The 24145-nt window shown below is 43.2% G+C and overlaps 1 protein-coding gene across 1 annotated transcript; it reads left to right on the forward strand.

Annotated features, from left to right (window-relative positions):
* Positions 1-687: 687 nt before the first annotated feature.
* On the forward strand, positions 688-23808 carry PLA2G10 (phospholipase A2 group X). Its single transcript, XM_040356869.1, has 4 exons — positions 688-973; positions 11828-11993; positions 15091-15200; positions 22774-23808. Exons 1-4 carry the CDS (start codon positions 835-837, stop codon positions 22959-22961), a joined length of 603 nt encoding a protein of 200 aa, XP_040212803.1. The 5' UTR covers positions 688-834; the 3' UTR covers positions 22962-23808.
* The last annotated feature ends 337 nt before the right edge of the window (positions 23809-24145 follow it).

Genomic DNA, 24145 nt, shown 5'->3' on the forward strand with positions numbered 1-24145 from the left:
CTTTCCTTTATGAAGCTAGTTGGATTATATTACATATTATATTATATTTATGTGCCTCCCAAACCATTACCAGGGAATCTACACAACCCATATTTTCTGAGAAGAAGGTCTGAATATGAAACTGAATTCGAAGAGAAGTTTCTTTTGGACTTGTTTAGTTTTCAAGACCCACCAGACCTTTTGATGAACGATGTAGGGAACATAAATATACACCTATCTATTCTCCCAGATGTATAAACTTCTCCCACATTCTCCAGAAGCCTTTAGCCCAACCTAGATCCAGAAGTGGGAAATAGAGATACAAGCTACCTTGACCCCAGGCCCACCCTGTTAGCAAAAAAAATAAAAAATGACCAATATGATCATTGATATCATGTTGCTGGACCTGCAAAGGTGTTGGCACTATCAAAAGAGGGGTTAGTTGGCCACAGCTCAAGGAGCCCCTAGTAACTGTTGTGTCAGCCTGGTACCCAAGATGATATAATCTTGTAAGTATGGCTGACTTATAGTCACAGATCTGAGAAACTGGGTTATGGTTTTTATGTTTCAGGCAAATGTATACCGTACTGTATATGGTAAATTGCAGTCCCCTTAACCACCTTTAAAAACTGCAATAAAATCATGTACTATGGGTGGGATATAAAGCAAATTTTCATCATCCTCTGCTAACTAAAGAGATTCCTTGTCCATGTGCCAAGAATGCCAACAGCCAGGGCCAACAGCCAGGGCACACACAGGAAAAGGCTGAAGCTGTCTGTGGGATGCATGTAATAGAGCGTAGACGGAAAGCAGTTTTTTTTTAAATCACAGTTCCAGTGGAAGTTTGCAGAACAGATGTATAAAAGGACACACAGGGATATTGACTTCATATCCATAACAAGACTCCAAAGAGAGAACATCCACCACAATACTGGTTCTCATCAAGATTCAGCAATGAAACTCCAAATATTGCTCCTATTTTTCTTTCATAACTGTGAGTATTATTAGAGTATAATCAATTCATTCAAATATATGTTGGTTTACTAGAATGTAAGTGAGAAGTGAAATTTAACATCTGTTTTTGTTTAAAGATGTGCTTTAAATATCTTTAAGAAACAATACTTTATTTTATTTTGTATTATTTTATAGATGCAGCAAGCTTATGATTAATTTGTTTTTGTTGAGTCGGTTTACAGCCTACATTTAATAAATCAACTTTCTGTATGGTTATACCTTTTATGGCGTGTTAGCTGAATCAAATCCTACTTAATAATACAATAAGATTTTTTCCCTCCATTTTATGTAATCTCATAATTTTCATTGTGTACTGGTCAACAGTCGCACACTTTTTTTTGCAATTTTTAGAGTAGGAAGACCACATGACTGATATTTCACTACATGGGACCGGTGGATTATCTATGGTTGTATTATAGAGGCACATTCTTTAGCTACTTTCTCGGTTAACTCGATTAACCACTATGGTTAATATCTGGATGCTGCCAGCTATCTTATTCAAGAATAGAAAGGACAGCCAAAAGGGAATGCTTTTTCAGTGGATTCATTTGTTGATGGTTTGTTTGACAATCAATCAGTGTCAGGGCAAGGTCCTCTGGCACCCAAGGTGAAAATGCCAGAGTACTAACCCCCTCCCTCCCTAAACTGAGAGGAATGGTGCTTGCCTAGTCACACGTACAGTGACTGGGCTGGTACAGGGTACAGAAATGAAAGCCCATAGTCACTGGCTCTGTTAACTAGGGTTAACACCTTTTTGAGCTAAGGACGACAAAACATATTCGGGGAGGTGTTGTAGAAAGGTTAAAAATGTATACATTTATACTCCCCTGGCCCACACAGAAAAAATACGAGCCAACAAAAAAATATATAAGGGGAAAAAACACGCTAATGTAACAGTTAAAAACAATAATAATTAAAGAAGCAGCATCTTAATGTGAGATATACACAAAATACGAATAAATAGGAGAAGCCGCGCTAGTATAGTCCAAATAGTTCAATGAATGTATTCGGTAGTAAGATTATATATCGTGCTTCAATGATGAAAAATAGTGAGATGATAAGTTGATTCTTCTAGTAATAACACCACAGTGAATTACTCAACAAAGTGTGCCACCACCTATAGAAAAACTCACTTACCATATGGCAAGCAAAAGCAGGCATGTGGCTATAGCCTAGCCAAGGGCTTTACTTGCACAGAAGATCATGGAAATAAGCCCTGGTTAGATGACTGCATTGGTATATCCACACAACGATACCACCGTTCGATCTGAGATCGTTGAGTTCAGCAACAAACTCAGCAATAAACCCATAAAGAGAAACCAACCATAACGTTATATTGTCTAACCATATATTAATTTAAATAAAACAATATTGCACATTTGCAGAGTATAACAATTGTGCAATAAAATCACAGGGCTGGCCGGCTACAAACAAACTCCCATCCTCCCAGTGATACAGCGTGATGATGTCAGCAAGTATCCTCCTCCAGGCGCGTTTCGTCATACGTAATGTTGTCAATGGGTTACCAAAATAAAAAAATATATATAGTATGCCAAGATAAGGAGCTACTGTCAGTAAGACATCTAAATGTCTATTGATATTAATAAAAGTCCTTCAGGAGCTGCCGTTAGTAAGACATCTAAACCTCTATTGATATAATTAAAAGCCCTTCAGTATGAAGACAGCGCTACCTTGTTAACATAAATCAAATATAAATCACTCATGGATAAACCATGAAACCATATAATATCATCAATCTAAAAAATAATCATGCATTATGTCCAATCTAAGTCTCGCATTCCGCTCTGGCTCAACTTTGAGTGGGATGTCAGTAATTTTTATGAATGAGTCCCACGGTGACCCCCTCCATAAAGGGGAGAAAGAAAGGCGCACCAGCCTCGTGTACTACCGTTTGGCAAATTTTAATGGAATAATAAAATAATGAAAACTACTCACAAACAAGGAATGATAAAAGGCTTGTCAAACGATAATTGTAGTTAAAATACCCCTCAAACCACACTCCAGACTGTAGGGGGGGTGGCGAGGTGCATTGCTGCTGGCTGACGCGTTTCGAGGTGACAGAGACCTCTTCCTCAGAGCCCAGCAGTGACATGACCATCCACTTCCACTGATTAAATAGGAAAACATGTAGGCCCAGGCACCGCCCACCACCAACCACAGAGACACTCCCAGAGGCCGTCCAGACTCACCCCCAAACAAAATAAAACAAAACAAAATAAAATAAAAAGGAAAATGGAAAGGAAAATGAAGAACAAGAAAAAGAAAGAGAAGAAGAAAAGGAAGAAGAAGAAAGATAAATAAATATAAAAATAAAAATAATAATAATAATAATATGATAGTAGAATAATAATAAAATGATGGTGGTGGTAGCTGGAAGTAATACCAATGCAGCCAAAGAAAGATGTGCACAGCGACAATGACAACAATAGTGGTGCCGAAGAAAAGATGTACAAGGTTACATGAAATACACAAACAATGTACATATATAAAGATATATATAAACAAATATATGATAATGCTCAACCATCACTGTTTGTAGTGACGGTGAAGTGCTAGTAAGATGCACAAGGTGGGGAAGGTGTACTGTAGATCCCACGATAGGGACTACAAAAGCACCCCCTACTCAACATAGTCCACAGTAGAGAGATCACTGATGACAAATGGGAGGGAGATGTACAAAAGGAGAGAAAAACATGAAATACACATAAGGAAGGAGAGAGAGGGAGAGGGAAGGGATGGGCTAAGGACACGTGGACAACTTGCATGGATGACTTACACAAAAACGAGTCAATGGGGCCGATGGGCTAGCATCTCTCCTGCTAGAGTAGCGTCATCGCAACCGAGGTAGCCAAGCAGGAGGCGAAACGATCGGCATGTGGTGTTTTTAGTGGAGCGCAAACAGATCCGTCTGATCCGTCTGACGGCGCGCCAGCCTGTGGAGCGCAGACGGATCTGTTTGCGCTCCACTAAAAACACCACATGCCGATCGTTTCGCCTCCTGCTTGGCTACCTCGGTTGCGATGACGCTACTCTAGCAGGAGAGATGCTAGCCCATCGGCCCCATTGACTCGTTTTTGTGTAAGTCATCCATGCAAGTTGTCCACGTGTCCTTAGCCCATCCCTTCCCTCTCCCTCTCTCTCCTTCCTTATGTGTATTTCATGTTTTTTCTCTCCTTTTGTACATCTCCCTCCCATTTGTCATCAGTGATCTCTCTACTGTGGACTATGTTGAGTAGGGGGTGCTTTTGTAGTCCCTATCGTGGGATCTACAGTACACCTTCCCCACCTTGTGCATCTTACTAGCACTTCACCGTCACTACAAACAGTGATGGTTGAGCATTATCATATATTTGTTTATATATATCTTTATATATGTACATTGTTTGTGTATTTCATGTAACCTTGTACATCTTTTCTTCGGCACCACTATTGTTGTCATTGTCGCTGTGCACATCTTTCTTTGGCTGCATTGGTATTACTTCCAGCTACCACCACCATCATTTTATTATTATTCTACTATCATATTATTATTATTTTTATTTTTATATTTATTTATCTTTCTTCTTCTTCCTTTTCTTCTTCTCTTTCTTTTTCTTGTTCTTCATTTTCCTTTCCATTTTCCTTTTTATTTTATTTTGTTTTGTTTTATTTTGTTTGGGGGTGAGTCTGGACGGCCTCTGGGAGTGTCTCTGTGGTTGGTGGTGGGCGGTGCCTGGGCCTACATGTTTTCCTATTTAATCAGTGGAAGTGGATGGTCATGTCACTGCTGGGCTCTGAGGAAGAGGTCTCTGTCACCTCGAAACGCGTCAGCCAGCAGCAACGCACCTCGCCACCCCCCCTACAGTCTGGAGTGTGGTTTGAGGGGTATTTTAACTACAATTATCGTTTGACAAGCCTTTTATCATTCCTTGTTTGTGAGTAGTTTTCATTATTTTATTATTCCATTAAAATTTGCCAAACGGTAGTACACGAGGCTGGTGCGCCTTTCTTTCTCCCTTTTTGTCTTCTATCAGGATTTCCCCATCCATGAAGGGCAGCAAGGCCTCTGTCACTACGGGTTTTTTTGGACATTCAAGGAGAACTGTATGTAGACATCTGACTGATTATCAAGGATCCCACTTGTGCGCAGGAGTTTGTGTTTTTTGTCAGTATTTCGCTTTGACCCCCTCCATACACTGGGATGGGTGCCATATATATGCCCCATCTCTACGCACGCTGATAATATATAATTTGACCATTTGCCACATTGATCCTTCCTCTGCTGTGGATCATTGCACGATCCACATTGGTTCATGTATGGGCTCTGTTGGACAGATCGCTGTGCAATCATTATGTGATCGTTGTGCGACTTATATTGGTCAATATATGGACCCCATCGGACAGTACTTGTATCTTTACGTCTCCATTTTATTGTATAAAGTCCGGTGATCATGGTTGGCTCCTTGTCTGGGTTATGGATATACTTATGAGACAGTATTCATTAAATTATTTTTTATTTTTATTGTTTATTTTTTTATATTTAGCCTTAAGTATTTCCTACTATATCCTTATACTTTTGTGTGGACGCATTGGACCAAAGTGGACATTATCGCATTTATGGTACCTGTATATAGGGTCTGTTTCAAATTACCATACGATATTTACAATCGTATTGGGACACATGCATCCTTGCTGGCATCAAAATGGAGGTAGTTCTTCTATGATGTATATATGGGTGCATTTGTTTATGCATTCATAGTGTTGGAGTAGTCTTTTGCATGGAGGAATAAATAAATATACATGTATGTCTCTTGCATGCGCATGTGCTCATATTAGACAAATGTTTTTATTCTTCTTTCTCTTTACACTATATGTATTTATATTCATTTTTCTTTTTTCAAATTATTTACTGGTGTTGTTCATGTATTTTTATATACAATGTTTCAATGCGATTGTTGGTCTGTCTTTGTGTGTATGGGAGATTTCTCGATATGCACAGGAACTTGGACCTTCAGTTTGGTTTTGTATTTGAATCTTTACTCAGATGCTCTTTGGAGCTGAAGTTTTGTGATTGATCGGGCTGTGTATTATTTCTGATTATGAACATCCCCGGAACACCTGCAGTTACTGGGGTGGTATATTTAAGATCTATCAGTTATTTTAGTCATTGTAATGATTAAGCACAAGATGTATGTGTGAAACGTGTCTACGTGACCTTGTGTTGGTGTCTTTGGTGTTATCACTTTGAAGAATAAAAGGCAATCAAAATTCCTGCATGTGCAGTCATTTCTTTTCTTACGAGTTTCCCATGGAGGCTGGCCAGGGCTGGCAATCTACGAGACATTCCACCTCAGATTCTTATCATACACTTGGAGCAGCGGCTCTTTTTCTTTGTATAAGTGAGTTCTTCCATGCCTATAAGAAAACACACACACCACACTCACCAGATGTTCTTGACTTCTAAGTTAAAAGAAGTCAAATAGCACTTTTCTATCGGTGTGTCATGTGTGTAGCAAATGGTGATCCCTGGTCCCGTTAAGTAATAGCCACTGGGTCCTATTCTTTTAAAATCCCTGTGATGCCTCAGTCCCTTTAAAGCGGAGTTCCACCCAAAAGTGGAATTTCCGCTTTAAGCACTCCCCGCCTCCTGACATGCCATATTTGGCATGTCATTTTTTTTGGGGGGGGGGGGGGGTGGGACCTTCTTTTTAATATGACATCCTGTCCCTCTTCCTCTTCTTGGCCGCATAGGCAACTCCTTCTCTTGCCCTAGATGGCCCCTCCCTGCCAGCAATCTTCTGGGACATGTCACAGAAGATTGGCTGGCCAATAGCAGAGTGCAGCATGACTCACGCCTGCCCGTGAAGCCATAATCTGTCACGGCCAGGTGCCCACAGTTGCTATGACAGTGCCGAGGAGAGGAGCGAGGCTTTGGACGGCCACATCGCTGGACCGCGGGACAGGTGTCTGTTTATTAAAAGTCAGCAGCTATGCTTTTTGTAGCTGCTGACTTTTAATAAACTAAAAAACAGGTGGAACCCCGCTTTAAGGATCTCCAGTACAGCCATCAAAGTAGAGTGAGGAAAACTTCATATAATGTAGTACATTAGGTGCAAAATAGTTTTGCACTTACAATCACATTGAAAAATACATGCCAACAGAAACTGAAACCAGGAACGAGGGTTTGCATTCCAAAACACGAAAATGTCATCACCTGAAGCCCCTTACTACGCGTTTCATCATCAGATTGCAACGTCATCAGGCTATACACATTCCATTATGGTCATATTTTTGCAATAGGTTATAATCAGTTATGTTCATTTGGATCCATTGTGAGGAGGGTGTGTGGGTGTTGTTTTTTTTAGACACTGTATTTATGTCTAATGCTTTTACTATTGGGGTTTGTCACCCCCCTTTTTTTGAAATGTTATATAATAAAAATCTTGGATTATTACTGTAAAGTGATGTGTTTCCAGAGGTTTGATTTTCCCTTACAAAGAATGTTATTAATATCCATAGCAACTTCACAGCTTAACAGTAAAAAAAAGAATACATCATGAATGAACATAACAGAAAAAAAAATGGAGTAGCACTTGGCGGTGAGGGGCAAGAGCACATCAGATCCAAAGAAGGGTGGTGTCAAATATAATGGGTTTAGTGTAGTCAACCCAGGGTTGCCAGACCTTCGGGAACTTATCATGGGTGTCTGAAAGGGATAGCAGTCAGCTTCTCATTTACCATTATGTCATCCATGCAGTTTTTAACTGCCTCAAAGCTTAGTGCTGGTGTCTTCCACGCCTTTGCTATCGTCAGTTTGGTTGCAGTAAAGAGGTGCAGAGCCAGATGGCGCTCCGTGCTTTAACAGTTCTGCGATCGGGTTACAAAGGAAAGCTTCGTATGGGTCCTTTTTGAGGGAATAGACTCTGATCCATAATCTGGATACCCTCGGGCAGGTCCACCAAATGTGTGTCATAGTGCCTTCCTGGGAACAGGAACAGGGGAGAGTAGTCTGGGATGAAACAAGCCAGTCAGGTAGGTTAGTGCAATGGTCAGGTAGGTCAGTGTATGTTGCACAGTGCCGCTGGTAGGTTAATTCTGTGTTTGCACTTTGAAAGAAATAAGTTGGTCTTGCGTCGCGTTTTGGGTACTCGGGCTCAAAAAGGTTTGCCATCACTGGCCTAAGATATGAAATTAAACTCACATGACACACACTGTTTTATAAGACATCCACACTCATTTGATTTCATCAGCTCTCCTATTCTTCAAATCCTTAATATCATATGGCTGTTAATAGCCTTATGTTCATGTACCCTACTACCTGCCATTGTTAGAGTGAATATTTAAATCTGTAGAACAACCACCTGTGAATGGAAAGGTAGTGCTTGACTGCAAGGGCTCAGAGAAACAGCATTTGGCAAGCGGTGCCCACTCGGAGCAGTGCCAGTGGCTAGGAGTCATGGCTGAAACATTCCAGGAATGGTGCCAGTGGCCAGGACTATCAAGTGGAGCGTACCAGGAACAGTACAATGGGCTAGGAATGACAGATAAAGCATACTAGGCAGAGTGCCAGTGGTCAGGAGTATACAGACAGAGCATACCTGGAGTAGTGGCTACCGACTGTGTGGACTAGGCAGCAGTGGGAGAGGCTCAGGAAGTCACAGAAATGGAAGAGGTACACCATGGCAAGCTGGTTAAAGCTGTGAAGACTCTGTGTCATGTGCACAAACATTGCACAGGTATCTGTCCATGTACAACACCAACCCTTTTAGGACATGGCTACATCTGATTGGCCATAACTATGATGCCTAAAGGTCAAATCCAGAAGTCAGCATGGCCACTTGCCCTAGTAAGCATGTACCTAGAGCATGGAAAGTTCAGAGTTTTTTTATCTCAATCAACAGCAGCAGAGGATACACAGGTACCACTGTCAGTTATTCTTAGTGACTATGTGCACGCCACCATGAGCCTGGTTGCCAGTCAGGGTAGTTTTAATCACTGAAAGTACCCTGACTGGCCCATAACCTCTAAAGTTCTAGGACCCACTACAGACGAGGGCCTATAATGAGCAGTGGGACCTCTGACATCCTGTGTGCAGGCAGTAGCTGCATCCCTAAATACAGATATGGCTACGTGCCAATAAATGATCCTTTTTAGGGCAATTTCATTAATTCTCATAGTATTATATTTCCTTCCTTTTGTAGTGTTACCCAGGCACAGATTTCCAAAATCGGTGCCACTAAATGAGTCCACAAACATAGATATTGATAACAGTGCATAGATTTGTTGTCAATGTCAGCTTGTATTCTCTTCATATTTTAGTAGTACCGGAACATACCACAGTTTGTTAGAAAACTTTAGGCCACTTTCACACTGAAGTGCTTTACAGGCGCTATAGTGATATAAATAGCGCCTGTAAAGCGCCTCTCCTGTCACTCCAGTGTGAAAGCCTAACGTCCCACTTTCACACTGAAACGGTGCGCTTGCAGGACGTTAAAAAAAGTTCTGCAAGCAGCATCTTTGAGGCGCTTTAGGAGCGGTGAATACACCACTCCTAAAGCACCCCTGCCCATTGAAATCAATCGGCAGCAGCACCTTGCAGACATTTTTAACCCTTTTTCGGCCGCTAGCGGGGGGTTAAAAGTGCCCCGCTAGCGACTGAAAAGTGCAGCTAAAACTATGGTAAAAATAGTGGCGCTTTACCGCCAATGCCCCCAACGCCCCGGTGTGATAGTGCCCTAATTTTTTCATATTTTTTGCTTCTTGTCAGTGGCGATATATATGACAATATATAGGGGGGCACATGAGATACTACAGTCAAAACTAGGGGGGGGTACTAATAATTTTCACCACTAAATCATACCAGTGGAAAAAAAACGAGATAAGTAAATATAAATAAGATTACAAAATACAAGAGTAATGCAGTATGCAACAATACCTTTTTATTGTACTAACCTAACACTTAAAAGACAATCTTTCAAGAGTGTTTCTTTCTTCCTCAGGTATTGCTTTAGCGCAGCCTTAGGGAATTGAAGACAGGTATATTAAAAATCTGAATCCCCAGCAACTGGCGGAGGATTCTGATTTTACCACCCTAAGGTAGCTGCCAAGGCAGCCTTATGCTGGTGCCAGCCCTGAGTATGTGACTGTGCAGGTGTCAGTGTGGTCAGTATGTAGCCTTGCATGTAAAGGTGTTAGTGTGTTCAGCATGTGACAGTACAGGTAAAGGTGTCAGTGTGCTCAGTATGTGACAGTGCAGGTGCAGGTGTCAGTGTATTCAAGTGATTGTAAAGAAAAAAAATGCATTAAAACAAGAAAAAACATGTCATATTTACCTGCTCTGTGCAGTGGTTTTCCCCCTTGTCGAGTGCCCCCCATAGCAAACCACTTGCTGTGGGGGCACTAGTGCGTGCTCACTCCCGAGCTGGCTCTTTGCTTCCATAAGACACAGAGCATGGCTCAGGCCCCACCACCTGCCCCCGCCTCACTGGCTGCATCTCAGCCAATCAGGAGGGAGAGACCCGGGAGAGCCTCAGGTCTCTTGCACATTGCTGGATTGAGATCGGGCTTAGGTAAGTATTAGGGGGAGGGGGCTGAGTTTTTTACTTTCAGGCATAGAATATTTGAATTATACAGGGTTAGCAGTACCCTGAAAATTCTACCTTGTGTCTTAAATAGATTTGCAAAATAGAAATGCACCTCTTAATGTAATTGTGCCTAGAGTGAAATTTGATTATGTCTCTTTTGTGCTGTTCATTGTTATGCTAAGGCTGCATTCACACCTTGGCGTACCCAATTGCGGCGTTTTGTCCCGCGAATTGCGGCGACAAATTGCGGCGTTTTGTACCGCCGATTTGCAGCGACAAATGCCGCGATTGTGAATGCAGCTTACCCCCAGGTCCACATCTCCTATGCCGAACGCCGAAAGCCGCCTGAAAACAAGGTCCGGGACTTGTTTTCAGGCGGCAGGCGTACGGCGTTCGGCGTGGAGATGTGAACCATCTCCATAGAGGGCAATGTAAAATCATCCCTCCAGTGTCTTAGGGGCTGCTGCGGCGTCGCGCTTCAGGCGTATATACGCCTAGGTGTGAACAGAGCCTTAGGGCTTGCTGGAAAGTAAGGTGTACATGATGACCCCCGTGGCAGGATCTCCCTGTCTCTGCTTCATTCTGTTAATCTGTGCTTCCTCCATCTTGCTACTTTTTATTCAACAGGGTGCACTTAGCTTCTGTTGCAGTCTCTACACAGTTCCCGCTGTATGTTAAACTGAATTTGATATGAGGGTGAACAAGTAAGGCCCCATGCACACGAGACGCTGCTAAACTCGACTTCAGAGGCATTTGGGCATTTTTTTCAACTGCCCCTGAACACATTTAATGTTATCCTATGTGTCCATGCACACGATCACGTTTTTTGGCGTTTCAAAGCAGTTGGGTTTAGGGCCGTTTTTCCAAACCCAACATTTTGGGTTCAGAAGCTGTCAGCTTTTGCGTTTTAGACGCAAATCGCGGTAAAACGCTGCAAAACGCGGCACAAATAGTTTGATTCTGAGCTTGGGGAGGGTCTACAGTGTTTTGGAGATAAACGCTGACAGCCGCAAATCGCGGTAAAACGCCGCAAATCGCGGCAAAACGCCGCGCAATTCGCGGCAAAAACGGGCGTTTTAAATGCCGGTTTTTGCCTTTGAAAAGCTGAGATTAGAGGCGTTTGTAATAGCGTCTCGTGTGCATGGGGCCTAAAAGTGAGTGTGAGTGTTACTTGAAATATATTACTTGACCCAATGCTATGCCTCAGTACAGATTGCTTTTGATTAAAGTAAATATTTTGTTTTAAACAGGTATGAACCAAGAATTAAATAACACTCATATACGACATAAAAGGGCAATACTGGACCTTGCTGAAATGATTGAATGTGGCACTGGGCTCTCCCCTCTGGCATACGTTGGTTATGGATGTTACTGTGGAATAGGAGGAAAAGGATCACCAAAGGACAAAGCAGATTGGTATATCCATTTACAGATATCCTGTTATTTCTAAACAATATGTCAAAGCTATTGCTGGAAAATTTCGGATATTAAGATGTGCATTTAAATTTTTTTAATGTAGTCTGTATCTTTATATATACATAGGGCAATACACAAATGCAATATACTGTATTTTTTTATGTAAATGATGAATTGCAGTGAGGGGTCAATCCACCCAAAGCAAGCAGCTAAAGTATGTTTATGGTAGATAATAGCAAGATGAATGAGCTGGCACTGTGTTATATCTCTTGGAATGTGACTGTGCCTCTAAACTGGAATGCCTCGTACACACGACCAGTTTTCCTGTTGGGAAAACTGCCGTGACAGCTTTTGGCCGGGAAAACTGACCGCGTGTATGCTCCATGATAGTTTTCCGGATAGGAAAACCGTTGGGAAAAATTAGAACATGTTTTTTTTTTCCTGCCACGATTCCCGGCAGTCTTTTTCCCAGCAGTTTTCCTATGGGAAACACTGTGGTGGAGCATACACACGGCTGGGTTTCCCGGCCAATGCTCTCATGGCAGTTTTCCTGCCAGGAAAATTGGCCGTGTGTAGGGGGAGAAAGCTGCCAAGCCGGTTCTCAGCTTTCCCTTCGGGTTTACCGGCGGTAAAAAGTCAGCCGGGAAACCCGATCATGTGTACGAGGCAGAAGGAATTGGTTGAGCGTGCTACTGGATCTAAAGAACATTTGAAGTCCTGATGGTAGAGGATTGCAGGCTTTTCAAGTGGCGGTATGATAATTAGGCTGCCCCTGAACCACATATATTACCCTTTATTCCTTGAAAAACCATGGGCTAGATTCAGCAATGATTTACGCCGGTGTATCTATAGATACGCCGCGTAAATTCAAAGCTGCGCCGGCGTATCTTTTTTCTGTATTCCGAAAGCAAGATACGCCGACATTAGCCTAAGATCCGACTGGCGTAAGTCTCTTACACCGTCGTATCTTAGGGTGCATATTTACGCTTGCCGCTAGGTGGAGCTTCCGTCGTTTTCGGCGTAGAATATGCAGATGACCTAGATACGCTGATTCACATATTTACGTACGCCCGGCGCTATTTTTTTACGTCGTTTACGTTAGGCTTTTTCGGCGTAAGGTTGCTCCTGCTATTAGGAGGCGTACGCAATGTTAAGTATGGACGTTGTTGCCGCGTCTAATTTTGAATTTTTTACGTTGTTTGCGTAAGTCGTTTGCGAATAGGGCTGGACGTAATTTACGTTCACGCCGAAACCAATGACGTCCTTGCGGCGTACTTTGGAGCATGCGCCGTTCAGGAAAAACGTCAATCACGTCGGGTCACCAAGAATTAACATAAAACACGCCCCCTCATCCTCATTTGAATTACACGCGCTTACGCCGGCCCCATTTACGCCGTAACTTAGAAGGCAAGTGCTTTGTGAATACAGCACATGCCTCTCTAACTTACGGCGGCGTAAATGATACGCTGCACCGCCGTAACAATGCGCGCCCCTACCTGAATCTAGCCCCATGTGTGAAAACTTGGAATAGGACACCAAGAAAAATGAATCGATGTAGTGATCGTAAATTGTCATCTTTTATTAAAAAATAGTAGCCAATGTGATTTAAGAGTTACAAATTCCTCCTTCTTAATGCATAGCTGGTTATTTGTGTTAGTTAGCTGGTTAGTTTTATGTTGCAATAATCTAAAGCCTGCTTAAATCTTTAGTTTAAATCAACTAAATAAATTGCAACAGTTTAAAAATAAATAAATAAATTGCAGGTGATTCAAAACAAAAAGGTGTTCAAAGTTTACAGTTGGTTTTCTTTAGAAAGTAGCCACATCCTGGGGTAAAACGCCTCTCCCATGCCAGCGGGTATAGAGTGTGTCCCTGTTCTTTCTGGGGAAGCAGTGGTCTCATTGCAGAGGTATTAAAAGCCCTATACTGAGTCAGACCTTTATTAATATTAATATAATACTGGATTTACAGGTATATAGTGCCAACAGTTTGGTGGTGCCTTACAAAGGTGCCAGGGCACTTCAATCCAATCCAATACAAGAGGATTAGGTTGGCCTTGTTTGTTCATAGAGCAGTAAGTGAATATATACACTAAATTACCAAAAGTTTTGGGACATCTGCCTTCACACACATAAACTTTAATGGCATCCCTGTCTTATGCTGGATTCACACCTACGCAGTTTTAGTGCTTTTTGCATTTTGCAGATTTGCACTACAGCCCATTTAACATGGTTTCCTATGGAACATGTTCTGTAGTGCAAATCTGCAAAAAGCACTAAAAATGCATAGGTGTGAATTGAGCCTTAGTCCGTAGGGTTCAATATTGAGTTGGCCCACCCTTTGCAGCTATAACTGCTTTAACTCTTCTAGGAAGGCTGTCCACAAAGTCTAGGAGTGTGTCTATGGGAATGTTTGACCATTCTTCCAGAAGCACATTTGTGAGGTCAGGCACTGATGTTGGATGAGAAGGCCTGGCTCACAGTCTCCACTCTAATTCATCCCAAAAGTATTCTATCTGGTTATGGTCAGGACTGTGCAGGCCAGCCAGGTTCCTTCACCCCAAACTCGCGTATCCATGTCTTTATGGACCTTGCTTTGTGCACCGGTCCAAATCATTTGGTGATGGCAGGATTATGGCGTGGGGTTGTTTTTCAGGGGGGTGGGCTTGGCCCTTTAGTTCCAGTGAAAGGAACTCTTAAGGCGTCGCATACCAATACATTTTGGAGAATTTCATGCTCCCAACTTGGTGGGAACAGTTTGGGGATGGCCTCTTCCTGTATCACCATGACTGTGCACCAGTGCACAAAGCAAGGTCCATTGGAATGAATTGGAAAGTGGAGACTGCAAGCCATGCCTTCTCATCCAACATTAGTGCCTGAACTCACATATGCGCTTCTGGAAAAATGGCCAAACATTCCCATAGACACGCTCTTATACCTGACTGCTTGAAAACTTGAATTTTAAACATTGGTAGCTACACATTTCCCTCATTATTTTGAACGTTTCCAAACAACTTCTACATAAAAAGCAAAATGTGTAATTGGGAAAAATGCCAACACACAAATTATTCTTGAGCAATGTTCATTCTGTCTGCCAGGTGCTGCCATAAACATGACTGTTGTTATGGAATTGCAGAGCAACATGGATGTTTGCCTAAGTCTGATTTTTATGATTGGAGCTGTACTGATGACGCATACATCAAATGTGGTAACTATACTGCATAATTTAGAGATACTTTAATTAATGTGGTGTTTATTTATATGATTTTTTGTTTACTATTCAAAGATCTCCGTATTAGGTTGAATACACTTTTATGGACCTAAGCATGAGCGGTTTCATGTTTTGTGTCACATTTGGCACTCATATTTACCAACTGGTCTAATTCACACTATGGGGGTTATTTACGAAAGGCAAATCCACTTTGCACTACAAGTGCAAACTACAAGTGCAAAGTGCACTTGAAATTGCACTGAAAGTGCACTTGGAAGTGCAGTCGCTGTAAATCTGATGGGTAGATCTGAAATGAGGGGAAGCTCTGCTGATTTTATCATCCAATCATGTGCAAGCTAAAATTCCTTTTTTTAATTTTCCTTGCATGTGCAATTTCAAGTGTAGTTTGCACTTGTACGGCAAAGTGGATTTGCTTTTAGTAAATAACCCCCTATGTGTGGTGCCAGACATTTTACTGCATTGCAAGACATCTGTCACTGCAAGGACTCACAGGAAACAATTGTTTCCTATGTGTCCCATTAACATTGCAACACTGCCCAGAGCTGCGCTGCAGCATGCTGCATTTTATCACAGCACACAGTGCCAAATCGCATGGCACTATATGGCAGTGCAGCGCATTACGCTGCTATATGTTGCCATGAATCAAGTGTGCAATTCACATTTATAAAGTTTGTACAAGTATAAAAAAAAGAAGAGAGCCATCACTGCGTCACACACCGGTGTCCGGATAGTGTGAATTCACCCTTATGCGTTACACCAGTAATTTCTAACCAGGGTTCAGTGGAACCCAAAAAATCATGCAGAGGTTTCTGGGGGTTCCTTGAGTGGTGGCTGGTTGAGTTTCCATTTTATGATGGCTACAGAGTTTTGGGGCCAATATCACTTGACAGATCCAGCATCATGGCACAAATGGTCTTCTTAGCTGTGTTCAAGGCTACTTTCACACTGGAGTGTTGGGGGCATTTTTAAATTTTTGCTGAGGTTTTAGGCCGCTAGCGGGGCACTTTTAACCCCCGCTTACGGCCGAAAAAAGGTTAAAAGCTTTGGCGGCGCTGCCCATTGATTTGGCAGGGGTGCTGTAGGAGCAGTGTATACACCGCTCCTACAGCGCCTCAAAGATGCAGCTTGCAGGATTTTTTTTGGGCATCCTGCCAGTGCACCGCTCCAGTGTGAAAGCACTCAGACTTTCACACTGGAGTGAGAGGAGAGGCTCTTTACATGTGCTATTTTATAGCGATATAGCACCTGTAAAGTGCCTCAGTGTGAAAGCGGCCTAAAGGTGGCGTTCTTCCCATTGACCACCAATGTAACAGTAAATTTTTCCATTGCTACCAAATGAATTGTTTTTAGTAGGGGTTCCCCTAGACCTTATAATTATTTCAAAGGTTCATCTGGGGTAAAAAGTTTGAGAAATGCTGCTCTACATTCCGAGTAAGCTTTTATCCAAAACTAAATATACTTCTATGTGGAACATTTTGAAGGGAACTTGGAAATCTTTTTGAGGTATCATATTCATAGCCCAGATGAAGTCTAGGACATTTTTAAAAACCCCCTTTATAGTCCTGTACCCCCACATGTAATTATTTAGGTACTTATTTTAAGTTTGTAGCTCTCATACGCTCAACAAATAAAATCCTATTCATTTGGGCCTTGCTCACATCCATTTGTCGTCTGTAGCAAAATGCTTGTCACTCAGAAAAGTACATGAGCTTCTTTTAGGCAGACTGGAAGCAGATTGGCCCCACTGACATCAATGGGAAGGCCTGAAAAATGCTCAACATTTGCATATTGCATAGCACAGTGTTTTATGAGCATTTTGTTGCATGTATTCTTGCAAAAAAGCAGCTCAACACCCCTAATCTCCTCTTTCTAGTGCTTTCTATTGGCTAAAATAATAACACCTGAATCTTGACTACGCATGTAATATGTTTTCTCTGTAGTATGCTTGTAAAACTCTCAAATAAAATGCCAGAAAATCACTCTGCTCAAGTGTGAATGGGGCTTTTCTAAACTTTGTTGGGGAAAAAAAATAAAATACCTTTTCTCTCAGTGAAAATGCTGCTTCCTGCCCTCAGTGCTCTGTGCTGGCATAGCTGAGTAATGGCCACGCTCTTTATTACAAGTGTCCTTTCACAAACTTGTATTACAGAAGAGAGGGTGTATGTGATAATGAGTGCTGATTACTGAGAGCACTGGGTCTAACTCTGGTGCCTGTTGACCTACACTGTCATATCTAGACACTCTGGACAATTGTAGCATAAAAATCGAAGTAAGACTATGAAAAATTGTGGTTATTAGTACAATGCCCAACACAAGGTCTTTAAAGAGTAATAATATATTATTTTATATATATATATCAATAATATATTACAGTATACCTGTCCTCGAATGTGATTGCTGAACTTGTTTCAGCAAGTACAGAAAATATCTGTTGATCATGTCAGTGAACTAAATGGAAAGCAAGCTATCTTCTATAAAATACCAATTCTCACCCCCATGCTATAGAGATGGAGTGGAAGACATTTTTGTATTCCAAATCAGAAGAACAGCCATGTGTGACAACCACGGCTCCCTTCAAAAGCCTCGTACACACGACCGGTTTTCCTATCGGGAAAACTGCCATGAGAGCTTTTGGCCGGGACTTTTTCGCCACCCGGAAACCCGAGGGGAAAACCGAGAACCTACTCTGTAACTTGTTCCCCCTACACACAACTGGGTTTCCAGATAGGAAAACTACCATGAGAGCTTCGGTCAGGAATCCCAGCCATGTGTATGCTCCATCTCAGTGTTTCCCATAGGAAAACTGCCGGGAATCCTGGCGGGAAAAACAGAGCTGGTATCTCCATCGCAGTTTTCCCAACAGGAAAACTGCAGCGAAAAAAAAAAGAGAACCAGCTCTGTTTTTTCCCGCCGGGATTCCCAGCGGTTTTTAACCCGGCAGTTTTCCTATGGGAAACACTGAGATGGAGCATACACATGGCTGGGATTCCTGACCAAAGCTCTCATGGTAGTTTTCCTGTCGGGAAACCTGGTCGTGTGTAGGGGGAAAAAGTTACAGAGTAGGTTCTCTGTTTTCCCCTCGGGTTTCCGGGTGCCGAAAAAGTCCGCCGGTAAACCCGTACATGTGTACGAGGTTATAGATACAGGGGAGGAGAAGAACGTGTGTTATTCACAAGATTACCAAAATAAAAATACATGAACCAAAGCTGAAGAAAAAGAAATCTAATGCAGCCAACATATCTAAAGATTAGCAGGCTACAACATGTGGCATTTTTGTTTTGGGGTTCAGAGTGACTTTAAATTAACCACAGAAAAAGCCGAATTTTCACAAAAGTATAACACAGAGATATTTTATTACAGTTTACTTTTTACTTCCTGAGAAAATGTATCTTTCAACAGGTAAATGACCATATTATGCTTAGAAATAGCGGGCCAGATCCTCAAAAGAGATACTCCGACTTAAGTGCTGTTCAGTCTGTGTGTAACTTTGGAAACGATCCTCAAAAGGCTTTTTCCAAAGTTACACAGAAGATCCGGCATGTGTAATTGATTTACACTGCCTAATTTTAGGATGCAGTACCGCATCCGCCGCTGGGGGCATTTCGAGTCGAAATGCCGTTGCTAGTATGCAAATTAGCACTTAAGGCGATCCACAAAGCTTTCTAGCTTCTTTTTTGCGCCGTAAGTGTTATTTTGCAAGTGTAAAATTAGGGCTCGTTTTACAAAGTGTAAAGTTAGTCACACCTTGTAAAGGCCCATTGCAGCGACGGCATTTGGTATGCTTTCCCGAGGGAGAACTCCACGTCAATTTGTAAAAAACAAAACCGGCATGGGTTCCCCCCCAGGAGCATACCAGGCCCTTAGGTCTGGTATGGGTTGTAAGGGGACCCCCCCTACGCCGAAAAATTGACGTAGGGGGTCCCCCTACAATCCATACCAGACCCGTATCCAAAGCACGGTACCCGGCCGGCCAGGAAGGGAGTGGGGACGAGCGAGCGCCCCCCCCCCTCCTGAGCCGTGCCAGGCCGCGTGCCCTCAACATGGGGGGGTTGGGTGCTCTGGGGCAGGGGGGCGCACTGCGGGCCCCCCCACCCCAGAGCACCCTGTCCCCATGTTGATGAGGACAGGACCTCTTCCCGACAACCCTTGCCATTGGTTGTCGGGGTCTGCGGGCGGAGGCTTATCGGAATCTGGGAGTCCCCTTTAATAAGGGGGCCCCCAGATACCGGCCCCCCACCCTAAGTGAATGGATATGGGGTACATCGTACCCCTATCCATTCACCTGGAGGCAAAAAGTAAAAGTTAATAAACACACAACACAAGGCTTTTTAAAATAGTTTATTATTCTGCTCCGGACGCCCCCCCTGTCTTCGTTATTAGCTCAATTACCAGGGGGGGCTTCTTCTTCCGCTCTCCGGGGGTCTTCTCCGCTCTCCGGGGGTCTTCCGCTCTCCGGGGGGGCTTCTCCGGACTCCGGGGGGGCTTCTCCGGACTCCGGGGGGCTTCTTCCATCTTCTCCCCTCTTCCGCTCTTGACTCGGCGAACCCCGGTTCTTCTGCAGCTCTCCGGTGCCTTCTTCTTCAGCGCTGGCTGCCTGCTATGTTTGTGTGTTAGCTCGATTTCAAACAGGCAGCCGGCGCGGTCTTCTGTGACGCCAGGGTCTTCTGGTCTTCTGTTCTTCCGATGTTGTCTCGTCGCCTGTTGTCGCTGTAATGATGGAAGCGCGCCTTGCATCACATTTATATAGGCATCACCGTCCCATCATGCTCCGGCAGGTACCCACGTGGTGGGTGCACGTGGGTAGGCACCCACCACGTGGGTACCTACCGGAGCATGATGGGACGGTGATGCCTATATAAATGTGATGCAAGGCGCGCTTCCATCATTACAGCGACAACAGGCGACGAGGCAACATCGGAAGAACAGAAGACCAGAAGACCCTGACGCCACAGAAGACCGCGCCGGCTGCCTGTTTGAAATCGAGCTAACACACAAACATAGCAGGCAGCCAGCGCTGAAGAAGAAGGCACCGGAGAGCTGCAGAAGAACCGGGGTTCGCCGAGTCAAGAGCGGAAGAGGGGAGAAGATGGAAGAAGCCCCCCGGAGTCCGGAGAAGCCCCCCCGGAGTCCGGAGAAGCCCCCCCGGAGAGCGGAAGACCCCCGGAGAGTGGAAGAAGACCCCCGGAGAGCGGAAGAAGAAGCCCCCCCTGGTAATTGAGCTAATAACGAAGACAGGGGGGGCGTCCGGAGCAGAATAATAAACTATTTTAAAAAGCCTTGTGTTGTGTGTTTATTAACTTTTACTTTTTGCCTCCAGGTGAATGGATAGGGGTACGATGTACCCCATATCCATTCACTTAGGGTGGGGGGCCGGTATCTGGGGGCCCCCTTATTAAAGGGGACTCCCAGATTCCGATAAGCCTCCGCCCGCAGACCCCGACAACCAATGGCAAGGGTTGTCGGGAAGAGGTCCTGTCCTCATCAACATGGGGACAGGGTGCTCTGGGGTGGGGGGGCCCGCAGTGCGCCCCCCTGCCCCAGAGCACCCAACCCCCCCATGTTGAGGGCACGCGGCCTGGCACGGCTCAGGAGGGGGGGGGGCGCTCGCTCGTCCCCACTCCCTTCCTGGCCGGCCGGGTACCGTGCTTTGGATACGGGTCTGGTATGGATCGTAGGGGGACCCCCTACGTCAATTTTTCGGCGTGGGGGGGTCTCCTTACAACCCATGCCAGACCTAAGGACCTGGTATGCTCCTGGGGGGGGAACCCATGCCGGTTTTTTCTTTGAAAATTGGCATGGAGTTCTCCCTCAGGAATGCATGCCGCTGTCATTTTTTTTTTCCCCGACGCAACTTTAAGCCGTCGCGATCCTCAAAACTCGGCGTAACGTAACTTCGCGCATGCGCAGTACGGCCGACGCGCATGCGCAGTACGGCCGGCGCGGGAGCGCGCCTCATTTAAATGGGACTCGCCCCATTTGAATAGGAACGCCTTGCGCCGGCGGAATTTTAGTTACACAGCCTGAAATTTCTAGATAAGTGCTTTGTGGATCAGGCACTTAGGTAGAAACTTTAAGCCAGTGTAACTTAAATTGGATTTTTTAAGTTACGTCAGGTTTTTGTGGATCTGGCCCAGCGATCTCACATTTAGGTAATATTTATCTTTGTGAAGTGAACAATTTTAGGAAAAAATTAAGATGAGATAAAACGAAAAAGTTAAAATAACTTCTAAATATTGGTGAATTAAATCTAAAATGGGAACAGACCTAGGAAGAGTTATGAGGAGCAGGGAAGTGGATTCTATTTAAACCCTATAATACAGCAGATATATGTAATGTTAGTAATTTTGTCTAAAGCAGAGCATGTTATATGTGGGCTGTTTATGGAAAATATTTCTGTACGGTCAATGCAAAGTGGTATTTTCTGACCACACAAAGTTTACATGCAGCAATTACAGTAAATTTTGCTGCAAAACGTGCATTATGTGGCTTTAGCCGGACATCCAAGTTCTTTATAATTTTATCATTTAAACACTAGAAATCTCTAAATAGTCTAACAGTTATATATAGGGAGGAAGTGGTTTGACAGTTTATGTGGCACTGGACATCAGGTGTCCTCTAAACAAGGTTTTAGTATTTCTTAGTATTTTTTTTGTCTTTTGTTATGTTGTTTTTGACATACTATTATCTAGGTTTATAATACTTCTTATGCCGCGTACACACGGTCGTTTTTTGTGATGAAATAAAACAACGTTTTTAAAAACGTCATTTAAAATGATCGTGTGTGGGCTTCACATCGTTTTTTGTCTTCTAAAATACGACCAAAAAAAAATTCGAACATGCTTCAATTTTTTATGTCGTTTTTCAATATGTCGTTTTTTTTGTCATAAAAAATGATCGTGTGTGGGCTAAAACAACGTTTTAAACGACGTTTTAAACCCACGCATGCTCAGAAGCAAGTTATGATACGGGAGCTTGAATGGAACAGAGTGCCGTCGTACGTGTTGTACGTAACCGCGCTTTGCTAGAGCTTTTTCAAAAAACGATGGTATGTGGGCAATGTAGTTTTTTATGATGAAGTTAGAAAAACTTTGTTTTTTTTCATGATGAAAAACGCTGTTTTATTTCATCACAAAAAACTATCGTGTGTACGCGGTATTATAGTTTATATAGTACTACCATATTGAGAAATGCACAATATAAATGAAATAGTTTTACTTTGCTGCTGAGGCCTGACTTGGGAAAACTGCAAACTTCCTTCTTCAGTAATTGTACCTCAGTGGCCAATAAGAGCGTTCTAATTGGATAGTAAAATCACAGAAATTAGGAATGTCAGGCCCCAGTAATGAATTAAGCAGAGGGTCTATAAAATTGTGGTCCAGAGTGTCCAGTGTCATGCTGAAACCGGTTGGCTGCAATGTCCATGGCCTTTTCAAGAAACAGTATATGTTTAATATTAATCTGTCTTCTATAATTAGTAGATAAATGATTAAAATGCCAGCTAAGATACAAATATATTTTAACTAATGAAAAAAAAATGTTTTTCTTTCAGGTAATACAAATGACCACTGCCAAAGAATTCTGTGCTATTGTGACAAACAATTAGCTGAGTGTTTGAGAAAAGCACCTTACAATAACAAGTATATTCTGTATCCCAATTTTTTATGTGGTAGCAAGACTCCATCCTGCTATTATAGAGAATGGTACCAAAATCGCAGAAAGCAAGCACGTGCTGGATAAATAGCCGTTTCACGGAATGTGACTTGTGTCCCTAGTGATTGGATGAAGGCGACCGAGTTACCCGTGTGGATTTAAATGATGGGATTGGTCCCTGACACTAAAACAGAAGAATCTACTTGGATGAGCAGTAAATGGCCTTCAACGCTAACTTATCAGAATTTTTTTTGCAAACCGAGATAAGATATGACCAATTCAGAGCATTTGTTGCTGTCCCATGATCGATTGCTTGATTATATGTTTTAAAGAGAAAGTAAACTGTGTTGGGGGGGGGGGCAACTTTTGCCATACTTGCAGGTATGGCACACACCTACCTTCTTCTATGCTGTCCTCCAGTGATGATCGGTCCAAGCACCTGTCACTGTTGCGTCCCCTGCTGCTGCCATCTCTGCTTACGATTATTTAGGGTCCTGTGGAGACCCTCAGCAATTGAGCTACCACAAATGATTCGACTTCTGCACTTGCGCACAGAAGTTACATCATCCCCACCACGCCGTCCAATGAGCTGAGTGTGCGCTGTACAGCTACAAAGATAATATAAAAATTTTAGGTGAAAGAGGATGAGACTTGGCATGTCCAAAAATCCTTACCTTGTAGCACATTTTATTTTTAAAATAGTTTAGTTCTGCTTTAAATTCCATTGCCTGTCATATGTTTCAATGGATGCAATTGATTGCTAGCAATGTTAGTTTTCCTGCATGCGCCCTTTATTGGGGGCATTTATGGGTAGCTTGGGAGGTCTCCCCTCAGCTATTCTGATAAGGCCCACTATAATTATTAGCAATGGCCCAGATTCAGGTAGCAATTGCGTCTGCGTAACCATAGCAATTGCTTACTTGCGCCGGCGTTTCAAATGCTCCTGATTCAGGAACCTCGATACGCCGACTGCAGCCTAAGATATGAGTGGCATAAGGCTCTTACGCCAGTCATATCGTAGGCTGCATTCTTACGATAGCCGCTAGGGGGCGTTCCCGTAGTGGTCAGCTTATAGTATGCAAATTGCATACTAACACCGATTCACTACCCTACGCGAGCCCTGCGTACGCAGTTTACGTCGTTTCCGTTCGTCGGGTTTCGCGTAAGGCTGCTCCTGCTAATAGCAGGGGCAGCCAATGCTACGTATACCCGTCGTTCCCGCGTCGCGAAGTTTAAATTTTACGTCGTTTGCGTAAGTGAATCGTGAATGG

Source organism: Rana temporaria, chromosome 6 (assembly GCF_905171775.1).
Source record: "Rana temporaria chromosome 6, aRanTem1.1, whole genome shotgun sequence".
Taxonomy (NCBI): domain Eukaryota; kingdom Metazoa; phylum Chordata; class Amphibia; order Anura; family Ranidae; genus Rana; species Rana temporaria.

Coding starts and splice junctions, on each gene's coding strand:
- PLA2G10 (XM_040356869.1), top strand. CDS start 835: ATGTATAAAAGGACACACAGGGATATTGACTTCATATCCATAACAAGA. Junction 11,994..15,090: donor CCAAAGGACAAAGCAGATTG/GTATATCCATTT, acceptor TCTGTCTGCCAG/GTGCTGCCATAAACATGACT. Junction 15,201..22,773: donor TGACGCATACATCAAATGTG/GTAACTATACTG, acceptor TTTTTCTTTCAG/GTAATACAAATGACCACTGC.